This window comes from Ochotona princeps, chromosome 4 (genome assembly GCF_030435755.1).
Source record: "Ochotona princeps isolate mOchPri1 chromosome 4, mOchPri1.hap1, whole genome shotgun sequence".
In the NCBI taxonomy this organism is placed as follows: Eukaryota; Metazoa; Chordata; class Mammalia; order Lagomorpha; family Ochotonidae; genus Ochotona; species Ochotona princeps.
In genome coordinates this window covers 105,434,337-105,446,229 of record NC_080835.1, presented here as the reverse complement: position 1 = coordinate 105,446,229, position 11,893 = coordinate 105,434,337, and the positions used below count along the sequence as shown (strand labels likewise).

At 44.8% G+C, this 11,893-nt stretch overlaps 1 protein-coding gene across 1 annotated transcript in view; it reads left to right on the top strand.

Annotated features, from left to right (window-relative positions):
• Positions 1–291: 291 nt before the first annotated feature.
• Positions 292–11,893, top strand: part of JAM3 (junctional adhesion molecule 3) — a 52,509-nt gene continuing 40,907 nt past the window's right edge. The window contains exon 1 of the mRNA XM_058664092.1: positions 292–562. Coding sequence (XP_058520075.1) covers positions 487–562 — 76 coding nt within the window. The 5' untranslated portion in view covers positions 292–486. The remainder of the gene's footprint in view (positions 563–11,893) is intronic.

Here is an 11,893-nt window from a genome sequence, read left to right as displayed (position 1 = left end):
GCATATCATCATGCCTTTGATCTACCACAGAAACAAACCAGTTCTGTTTAGTTTAGCAAGGCATTGCTTTAAGGTACTCATGTATGCGTTGCTTACGCTTTATCAGATTTCAGTGCTTTTTCCCCTTTCCATTGCATGTGTAATTTGGGACCCAAAAGATAAGAAGGCAAAAATGATTTCAAGATAACTGGACTGCAGTCTTATTTACAAATTAGGAAACGCTTCCTTTTCTCGATTCTATTGTATCTCCTCAAACCTGTCATGATGGATTCCTTCCACAGCTGGGGGGTCTCCCAGAGCATCGCCGCATCCACAGCAACAGTCGTCGGCTTCCTCTGTTGCCATGGCAGCAGCTCGGTGGGGCTGGGCGGTCGCTATGGTAACCGAAGGCGGGTCGCAGGGTCCCGGCCGCCGGGCGCATGCGCGCGGGGACGGCCTGGCGAGCCGGAGCGCGCGGAGCCACCGCGGCCCCTCAGGCGGCTCGTCATGGCGCTGAGGCGGCGGCCGGTGCTGCGGCTGTGCGCGCGGCTGCTCGACGTGCTGCTGCTGCTGCTGCTGTGGGGTGAGCCGGCGCGGGGGCCGCGGGGCGGTGAGGCCGGGGGTCCCCGAGGAGCGGGGGCGGGAATCCGGGCTGGCGCTGCTGCAGGGTGCCCCGGGCGCGCCCTGCACAAAGGAAGCGCCCTCGGGGGGCGCTCGGCGGGGCTCGCTGCGGGCGGGGAGCCCGAGGAGAACTTGGGAGACTTTGCGGAGTTGGCCTTGGAGCTGCTGTCCTTGGACGGCCCGCGCTGACGGGGTGTGACTCCGTATCCTGAACCGGGCACGTGGCAGCCACGGTCTCGGTGCCCACAACAGTTGTTGGGTCGGTTGTTTTCTGGGCCCGTTGTCAGAGCCGAGTGTTTTCCTAAGTCAGAGATAGGACGCGGACTGAAAAAGTTGGCCCGAAGCAACGCCCCGCACTTCCTTCCCTGGTGTTGTTATCCACAAGTGGCCGAACCGGGTCACCGAGAAGTTTGGTCCCAAGAAGACGACAGAGTGTAAGGGAAAGAAAGCAAATTCACTCGACACTAGTAGACTTCCTTCTCAAAAGCCGCTGTCCTGCGCAGTGAGGGTGTTTGGGATTTTTTAAGGAGGCCACAAGGAAAGAAAGGGCAGATCGGGGCAGCAAGTTACTGGTGGAGTTATGGTATGCTGGTCATTGGCTGCCGAGGAAATACTCCTTGCCCCGTCTCATCATGGTCCTTCCTCAAAGCTGCAGGTGCGGGACTGGAGTCCCCTGGCCGGCTCGTTCTGCCGCGCTGGTCTGCGAAAGAGGCAGGCAGGAGGGACAGGCGCCGTGCCTCTTAGGATGTGGGCATGGCAGGCAGCCCCGAAGCATCACCAAGATGCCCTGGGGAGCCGCGTGCGCTGCGTCCTCCGCTTGGAATCTTGTTTGTAAGGCCAGAACAACCGTTCCTTTTTCTTTAGTTCTCTGAATAGTTAGCACTATCATTTAATACCTGGTTCTACCAGGACCTTTTTCAGTTCTAAAGTCATTTTATTCTCTAGTTTCTGAAGTTGCTTTATTCTGTAGTTCTCACTGTTATCCCATGATGTTTTCCAGAATGTTCCAAGTAAAACACCAACGGACTGTTTGGAAGTGGGGGTGGACAGATTTAGGCAAACAAAGCATCCTTGTGTTTCACGCTTTTTCTAGTAGGGTGCTCAGGGTGGTGGTGGCGAAAAGGGAGGTTCCCTCTGGGGGGCCTGGAAGCAGGGCTCTCTGACACAGGGCAAGCTCCCTGAGGTCCATTTACTTTCTTCAAGTGCTTTCCAAAAGCAGCTTCGATTGGCGATGGAGGCGATAGGAGGCTGTCCAGGCAGGAGGGTGTGGGCAGGGGCCAGCCCCCACTGTGGCAGTCACACTGATATTGTCCTGTTCTCACACTGGAACAGCTCTCTATTGTTGGAAAAGCCTGTTCACGTGGAAGTTTGCAGTTTTAATTGCAGAAACATTTGGCATAAGTTTCGGCTTGGTGCTTTGTTAACAAAACTAGAAAAACGTTAAAAATATAAGACTTCTGATTTTGCTCTAACCAGCTATTTTTTTTTTTTTTTTTGAGTGACAACTGAAGGTTAGGGTCTACCTGCTGACCTAGGAAGAGGAATCAAAATTTTCAAGCTAGAACGAGTGACAGAATCAAGATGCAAGGGGATATTAGTGTATTCTGAAGGGATGTACTGAGGGTTTTTTTAGTTAAGGTCCCTTTTTACATATTTGCTTTGTTCTCTTAGCCAATTCCTGAACTTTATTAGCCCGCAGATCATAACAGCTGTGTCTCCTTAAGTTTCTCTAATCATTCTTTTCAATTGCTGTAACTGTTCTGCGTTTTCATTCTGATTCTTTTTAATAGCCAGCATTTCCTTGGGAGTTACCCTTTGTTAGGCTCTGTTATAATAATTAATATAAGCTGATTCATTTCATCTTGATAACAATTCTGAGGAGCTGTTCTTTTTAGTTTGACCACATTGTGAATGAAGAAGTAGAATATGGAGAAATTCAATAATTTGCCCGGGGTGGTGGAACTCTTCAATTGTTTTTATTAATCCAATTTTGGTTACCTGAATTATTCCATTTGACAGGGAATAATAAGATCAGTGTAACCAAATTGTTCAGTGCTAGAAGCTATGTGCTTTGTTTATGTTCTTTCGTTAAATTGGTGACAGGTGCAATTCAGCTTTACAAATGTTATGCCACATGTCTTGTGATTTATTACGTAGTAATTACTATTAGGTTTCTACATCTTTTGATGTCCTGCAAAGAAATGCTTCTTGTAGAGTCAAAATCCTAACAGTTTGTGTTCTTGGGACGAGAGAGTTTGTATACTGAAAGACACAAAAATGTGAAAATGAGGATTACCAGGAAAACAAGATTAATTCTTCCATTTGCATTTGTTTCGATTCCTCTAATATATTTTAGAGTGGTCTTTTCTTTTATGTTGTTTTGATTCTTTTTTAATGATCGGGGAAAGTATAATTGATGTTAGACTTGCCTGTGTGCTCTAAGAAAAACACGGGACACCTGTCCCGAGAACACGAACTGCTGTGGCTCAGCTGCTCATTCCCGGATGGTTTGCTGATGGGCATCTGTTGTCCAGCGCTTGGGGCAAGGGACGCCGAAGGATAGCTACCTCAGATGCTTAAGCACACGTCCTTGGAGTCTTACACCCACAGAGATTTATCTACAAAACCCCCTGAACTCTGTGGAATTTGTTGTGAAGGCAGCCCCAAAGGGTGGAAAGTTTTAGTTAGTCATTTTGAAAGAAACCAGACTTTTATCAAGCATGCTTTCTGGGCTGGCCACATACATAACAGCAGCAGCTATGCATTTAATGCCTTCAGCCAGCAGCTGTTGGAGGGATGTGATATTAAGAAATTCCTCCTCCATGAATTCCTTTAATTTTTTTGAAAGCACAGGTGTTGGAGAAGAAAGGGAGATCTGTGGGAATGAAGTTTAGATAGTGGAATCTGAAGAACAATGCCGTAGTCATGAGCTGGACTCTCTCTTAAGATATGTTCATAGTCAGATGGTGTAAAATAACGCTGTTAGGGTTGCATGCAAATAATAACATCTTTTTACATAGCCTCTGGATACTAGCAGTATATGAAAAAATAGTTTCTTTGGAGTATAAAGAAATCCTGGTAGGCACCGTTTTTACACCTGGTTTAGCAAGGACAGTATCCCCTTAGATATTGTATGTGGAGAGCTAAATTCTTCATTTACTCTTTCTTTGCTATTCTGTCATGGTGTACAGAAAGCTTGCCGAGAGTTAATCCTTGCTTTGATGTTCAGGAAATGTTGTAGTATTTTCTTCTCTCTTTTTTTAAGATTTATTTTTTTGAAAGGCAGATTTTATAGAGAGAGAAGAACCAGAGGAGTCTTCCATCTGCTGGGTCACTCCACAAGTAGCTGCAGTGGCCAGAGCTGAGCTGATGTGATCCAAAGCTGGGAGCCAGGAGTTTCTTCTTGATCTCTCACGTGGGTGCAAGGACCCAGAGATTTGGGCCATCCTCCACTGCTTTCTGAGGCCATTAACGGAGAGCTGGGTTAGAATCGGAGCAGCTGGGACACGAATTGGGATGTGGGTGCTGCAGGCTAAGGATTAGTTTGCTATGCTGCTGTGCCAATCCTGTTTTCTGTTTTCAAACACCTGCTGTGTGTTACATACAACATTCAGCATTTTTTGTGCAGAGGACCAAACTATTTAATACAGTTAGGACTATATAAATGTTTTTCCTTCTGTCTTTAATTTACAGAGGTTTCTATGGTTCAGTTTTCTTTCCTCAAATTATTGTGGAAATCACATTCTGGCGTCTGTCCTGCCTCCAGTGTCTGACAACTTCAGCCTTGGTGATTCTTGCTGGCTCTAAGCTTAGATCTGCAGTTCACTTCAGTGCAACTGACCCTGAGTATCTGTTATCCCAGGCACCATTCTTCATGTTAGGGATCCAGAGTGAATGAAATGTCCCCAGCCCTTGAAAAGTCAGTGTGACTGCATGTTGCATCAACACTGGCCTTTAGTTGTTGGCTATGAATAGATTGTGTTTTCTCAATGATAATAGAAATTGGTGGTGGAGGGGAAACTGAAGCTAAATTTGCTTTTTTTTTTTCCTGTAGCTTTCTAGAGGCAACTCTTAGATATGTAGTTTGTCTCTGTTGGTGGAAAAACCAATGAAATTTTCTTTAACACTGCTAAAATATCGAGAAATTATTGATGGAGCCTAGCCTCAGTGCCCTAGGAACTTAGGAAAGTCTGTTTTTACTATAGTCGCTTCTGAGGCAGAGAATAGTATTTCCTAACTTTGGTTTAAGTTTAAAGTCTTTCAGGGTACTTGTTTGACATGGGGCGTCAGGTGCCCCATGGAGTGCCTGGGTTTGAGTCCCATGACTGCTCCTGATTTGGATTCTTATGGCACCCTGGAAAGCAGTGGGTGATGGTTCCAGTACTGGTTCTTTGCTACCCAGCTGGGAGACCCAGATTGAGTTGTGGGCTGCTGGCCATAAGCTGGTCCAGTCCTGACTGTTGGAGGCATTTGGGAAGTGAACCAGTGGATGGGAGAGCTCTAGCTCTGCTTTTCCAGTAAAATAAATTAAAAAGTTTAGAAAAAAAATGCTCCATCTGTCTGTGTTATACAGTTTCAAGGTTAACCAAAACCAAAACCAAACCCAGAACATAGAGAAATGTTCTTTGAAGCAACACTGTGGGTCCTTATAGTATTTAGGGTATGGTCAGATTAGGCAAAATGTCATGTTCCCTGGGGGAAAAAAAATATCTGGAAGAAAATGAAGCAGGATATAGTAGGTTGTTGTGTATGAGCTGTGGGTCTCTGGCTTATTGTTTTCTATTTTTTTGTTTTGTTTTTCTGTTGGATTCTTTTGTCTGTTTCTAATCAGGATGCTTTTTATGAAAAAAATAATTGTTTTGCTTCCTGTAGATACAACAGTGGAATTTTAAATTTGGCACTAGGAATCGGGAAGCGTAATTTGTTTAATGTGATATCATGTGGATGGTGCCTTTTTCTAGCTTCTTAATTAATGCCAGCCACATTGAATGAAGGAGGAGCTGACTTGAAATGCAGTTATGTAATCGTGTATTTGTGGTGACTCAGTTGAGAGATTGCTTCTCATTAGCTTTTGGGTGAGGGATTCAAATATGGCTTCCTCAGTAAATGGTTAACTGGAAACCCTACTCCTCGTAGTGAATAATAGTAATAAAAAGTCCTACAACCTGAGTAATTGACTGCCTTTGGCTTTTCTGAGTTGGCCAGTGTTGACTGAGCATCCATGCTGTGCCTGTCAAGCAAGTGCTGGAGGACCCGTTTTCTTCCTCTTGGGTGGTAGGAGTACAAGGCCAAGGCGATTTCCCTTGGAAGTAGACTCTAAAAGATGTTTCCTGAAGCAAGTGAAGCAACCCTTCATTTCTTCCTGTCCAACATGCACTTCCTTGCTGCGTTAGTGTTATCTAAGGGAAATAGTTAATGTCTTCAGTATGAAGTGCAGCTGTCTGGAGGCTTACAAAGAATAAAGCAAATCCAAAGCCAGCTGCATTTGTTTTTGAGGGGTGTCTGATTTTTCTTCCCTTGCAGTGTGTCTATTAGAATGTTGAAATATTTAATCATTTAATCCATTTATTTAGTAGTATCCGTTTTCATGATGGTAACACCTTTCACGGCCAAAAGAGTAAATTTAAGCTAATGTCTTCCATAAGAGCAGTGTTTGGTACATACCTTATGTTTTTGGGAGAGAGAGGACTTATATGGATTGGCTTGATTGGAGATTCAGGAAAGAGTTGAATTTTGAGGAATGCTTTTGATTTATGTAAATGCAGATTTGGGGGAATGGGGATACTGAAAACTGGCAATATAGAGGAAATATTATGAGCTAAGGCATGGCCTTGGAAACATGAATGTTGTGTAATGCAACCACTCATTAAAAACTACGGGCCAGGCACTGTACTGATTGCTTTATCTGATGTTTTGGTGAGTTTGGATTACTGTAAAAGAAGGTCTCAGACTGAATGACCTAAAAAGCAGATATTTGTTTCCCACAGTTTTTGGTGACTGTTAAATTCAAGATCAATGATCAAGGTATCAGGAGATTTAGTCCTTAGTGAGGGTTCCCTTCCTCCACGTGACCGAGAGCTCTGGTGTTTTTCTTTGAAGGGCGCGGATCCCTTGGGAGCTGGTGCCATGCTATAGTGGGTTAAACCTCAGCCCGCAGCACACTGGCATCCCATGTGGGCGCCTGTTCAGGTCCCGGCTGCTCCACTTTTGCTCCAGCTCCCTGCTTGTGGCTTGGGAAAGCAATGGAGGATGGCTCAAGTTCTGCACCCATGTGAGAGACCCTGAAGTAACTTGCAATTCCTGGTTTTGGATTAACTTGGGCTGTTGTGGCCATTTGGGGCACAAACCAATGGATGGAAGACACACTCTCTCTCTCTCTCTCTCTCTCTCTCTCTCTCTCTCTCTCTGTCTCATCTTTCTTTCTCTGGCTATTTCAAATAAAAATAAACATCTGTAAAAAAGAAGAGGGGACACTAATCCCATGACAGGGAGCTTCACACCCATGACCTTATGTTTACCGGATCACCTCTTTCAACCTGCACCTGCTGATACCATCACATTAAGGGGTAGGATTTCCACATCTTGATTTTGTGGGGGAACACATTCAGTCTAGAGTACTTAGGCTTATTTAGCCTCAGCAATTAGTTTTGTAGGTTTCATTTTGCAGATAATCAGAGATTTGAGCTGGCTAGTCACTTGCTGGGCCATGGTCTGGGGAGAGGTGTATTATCCATCACACAGAAGGTTAGCAAGTAACTGGGTTGTAAAGCACTTTAAAGGCCAGACTGAGAGATGTGGGTTGGATATGTGGGGTCCAGAGAGTTGTCTGACACTTTTAAAGAGAGAAATAGTAGTTCCGGTCAAGAAGATTGGAAAGGGAAGGTCAGCTGGGAAACCGATGGACTCCTAGCTAGTAGAGTCCTGTTTCAGTGTTCTTGATGCTGAATGGGAGTAGCTTTCTTCTGATGGCTTTGCCTGTGGAGAATGTGTTCAGGAACCCTAGCCGATAACTGGGACCCTCGATAGTGCCCAAGCCCATATGCACTTGTACTCCCCCCGCCCCTGTTTTTTTAAGAGTAATTACTTTTTTGAGAAGCAGAGTTCTCTTCCATCTGCTGTTTCACTCCCCAAATGGCTATGACTCCCAGGGCTGGGCCATGCAGACCAAGAGTCGGGAACTTCTAGGTCTCCTTGGGTACAGGGGCCCAAGCACTTGGACCATGTTTAATTGCTTTCCAAGGTACATTAGCAGGGAGCTAGATTGGAAGTGGAGTGGCCAGGATACAAACCAGCATCTAAGTGGGTTGCTGGCATTTCAGGCAGCTGCTTAACCTTTTTACACTATAATCTTGGTCCCTATACTATGTTTGGTAATTTTTAAAATTTTTTATTACAAAGTCAGATATACAGAGAGGAGGAGAGACAGAGAGAAAGATCTTCCATCCGATGATTCACTCCCCAAGTGAGCGTAATGGCCGATGCTATGCCAATCTGAAGCCAGGAGCCAGAAACTTCTTCCAGGTCTGCCATACGAGTGCAGGGTCCCAAGGTTTTGGGCCGTCCTCGACTGCTTTCCCAGGCCACAGGCAGGGAGCTGGATGGGAAGTGGAGCTGCCGGGATTAGAACCGGTGCCCATGTGGGATTCCGGCGCATTCAAGGCGAGGACTTTAGCCTCTAGGCCCCTTATAAATGTTTTTTAAGATTTGTTTATTTGAAAGGGAAAGTTCAAGAGAGAGAGAGAGAGATCTTCTGTCCAATAGTTTACTCCCCAAATGGTTGCAGTGACTAAGGCTGGGCCAGGCAGAAGCGGGGAATCAAGAGCTTCTCTCGGTCTGTGACAGGGGCGCAGGGGCCGAAGCACTTGGGCCATGCTTCACTGCCCCCCCAGGTGTGTCCACGGGGGACTGAGGCATGGAACATCCAGTGCTGTAGGTGGTGGCCTAGCGCACTGAGTCACAACTCTGACCTTGCCATACTTTCTACATCTTCTGAGATCAGATGAGATCGGGCGTGTTCAAGATACTTTTTGCATCTTAAGTAAGCACTAATAGCTCGCTGTGGTTGTAGCTTTTGCTGTTTGAAATGTAACAGCAAAACCAGCGCTTTTTTTCCCCTTCTAAATAATGTCGCAGAAAATATTCTGTCTTACATACATCTCAGCATCCTTAGTATATACTTTGGTTTTCCTTTCCATGTTAAGAAACTCTGCCTTTTCACTTAAAAGGAGCATTTTGTGGCACCTCCTTGGCACACCCAAGTTTCTGGTAGCACTGTCTTTGTGCTTTTACGTCCTTGTTAAGAAAAACAAAGATTTCTTCATCACAAAGCATTGACATGCATCGGCAGTAAACCTGATAATGGCTTGTAAGTGACTGAGCAGTGGGTAGCATACACAGCATGGATACGCTGGACAAAATGATTCACATCGTGGGTGGGACAGAATGGAACAACACTGAATCTCATCACTGGTTAGTGCACGGTGCAGCTAAAAGCCATTAAATGTTTGTAGAGTTTCCCAACTTAGTATTTTTGGACATTGGTTTGCAGTAAGTAACTGAAGCCATGGAAATTGAGCAAGACACCTGTAACTGAAAATGTGAACATGCTAATCCTGTCCTGGGATGTCAGTCTGCTGATTAGGTGTCTTCAGGTTGATGTCTGGGTTGTTGTATTACTTGGACCATCTGTACTTTCTGCCTTTTATTATTATGGTTGCAAAATTTGCAATTCGTCTGCAATATCTTCACTCTTTTTTGGGTTGAATCTTCTCCAGCTGCCTTGATCATATTTTGTCTTTGACCTTTCAGCGTGTTTAGGGTGATTTTATTTATTTTGAATTTTATTTTTATGAAAAGGGAAGTGAGAGAGAGAGAAAATGTATTTTCTGGGTCACACATGAATGTGTGCCGCAGCCAAGGCTGGACCGGGCCGGCACTGGTAGCTGTGAGCTCAGTGTAAGTCGGCCATGTGGTGGCAGGAACCTGTTCCCTTGGGCTGTGAATGTTGGCTTGGTAGGAAACTGGAATTGGGGATGGAGCTCGGTACTCCTTGGTGGAATGCGACTGTCTTAGTCACTAAGTTATGCTTTGTGTGTCTGGAATTTACTTCCTGAGGAATTCTTGTATACTATCCCTTCAAATATTGCCTAACTTTTGCAAATTCTTCTGGGACCCTGATTGTAAATTTTCAGTTGTTCAATTGCAGGAGTGTTAACCTTTCTGTTGCAGTTTCGTAATCTCTTACAGCTTTGTTGAACCCATTCCTTCTTTTGATGAACACAGGTGCCACGTGGCTTTCTGTAATGTTTTTGTGTTTAAAAGTATGTGTTATTTTATCTGGCGTTTATGTCCCTAGGAGGTTCTGATAGATCTGGGGGAAGCAATTGTGTGACTGTTGCTAAGAATCGTATCTTTAGGAATGGGATTATGTCACCTGATAAGTCTGCCCAGTCCTACGGCTGTCATCTGTGTCCTTGGAGCACTTTGAGAAGCAGGCACAGTTTCTGAAAATGTGTGCTTTCATAGCTCTCCCACCCTGGAAATCCACCTGAATCTGCAGCTCCCTCCTCTGCTGGTAGCCGACATAGGGGAAGACAGGCAGAGCCGAGGTGCAAAGACCACCCTGAGCTTTCCCCTTGTGATCTGAGACTCCAGTTTCCACGAGGTGAAGTGCTGTGCGCTAGAGGTCAGAACGCTCCCTCCGCTGCTGCTAGGCAGGCCCCATTGTTCAGAGCCGCCCAGTGCTGTTAGGGCTGCGGGGAGGAGCGCAGCGTCGTGGGTGGTAGGCATTCTGGAGTCAGGTCCCGACTGCATGTGATTCGATTTTTGGACCTTGTGGAAATAATACTGGTTTTAATCCAAACCACTTGAAAGTAGTTTAAGCCCCACCTCTCTCACACCACCTACACCAAAAACATAGACGTTTCTACGTTTGCAACGCTAAACCTCTTTAGCTATGAGTGTGTTTATATCCAAAGTGTTTCTATAGATGTATAAGAATTTTTAACTAATTGATTGAGTCCATTCATATTTGTTAGTTGCACTTGCATTTGAAGGTTTTGAAAGCCCAGTCAACAGAAATCCTTTCAGTTTCTTCAAGTTTAGCTATGTTTTGGAGTCAGTTAAACTTGATTTGAAGTCCTTCTCCATTCTGAGAAGCTTGAAGATTTCCTCTTTCAGAGCCTCAACTTTTTGTCTCAGCAACCAGCCCTACTTACTAGGTGTGGTGTTTCAAGAGCCCCATGCTAGTTTGCCATTGAGCAAAGCTGCCTACCTGGTTGGTGGGTTGGCATTCTCAATTCCGGATGATTTCCTAGCCTCAGATAATAAGGTTTTGCTCTGACCATGTTTGGTCCTGCTTTCAGGTCCACTGATAGAGTGAGATTGGCACCATAGCTGCAGGTCCTAGCACAGGAGTTTAGCGTCTCTTTTACCAGGCGCTGCTAAAGACCTGAGAGGAACATTGGCAGCCTAAGTTTTGAACATTTTATAGGAAAAGATAAAAGCCGTGAACCCAGCCTAGCAAGAATGACTTATTTGTGTGTGTGTGTGTGTGTGTGTGTGTATGAAAGATTTTGTATACCATTTTAGGGGTGTGATTTTCCAGAAGGCCATTTTGCTTCTCAAGTTGAGAAATGTGCTCTAAGCGCGAGAAGCCTTGTGTGGACACACATCCAGAGCATCTTCTGAAATACCCCCCAGCTGCATGTGGGGTGCAGCAGGTGGTATGCAACAGCATTCTTTTATTTTTGTCGTTTTATTACCATTAATTCTGTAAAAGCTTGCCCTTGCTGTTAGACTGTTTCATGGTTGATGGGTGTTAGTATCAGACATTTGATCAAATTCTTTATGCATTCCCAGCTTCAGTTGTTCTTTGGAGGTACGTCAGGGTTGAGATTTTGCTTTAAATTGAAAAAAACGGTGTATGCATATAATTTTGAAGATGGCTTAATTCCATTATTTTCACAGTGTTTCCTTATGGTCATATGGTTCTGGAAGAGATGTAGAGTTAACTCTTACAAAAAGCAGGCAGCAATGAGGAGATGGAATTATTGCTGGAATTTCTCTTTTGTCTACCCTGTTGTCCATTTCAGCCAAGCTCTGTCTCGTTTGGTCTCTTTTCTTCACTTACTGTTTCTCTAATTTAACCAATAGTGGTAAGAGGATGTTTCATTACTTTTGATGAAGGATTTATATCTTATCAAAGCCAGAATAATTTTTCCCCTGCTGTTACCCCGCGGCTAATATCCTACAGGCTGCTGGAAAGTTAAGGCAAACTATTCCTCCGAGTGAG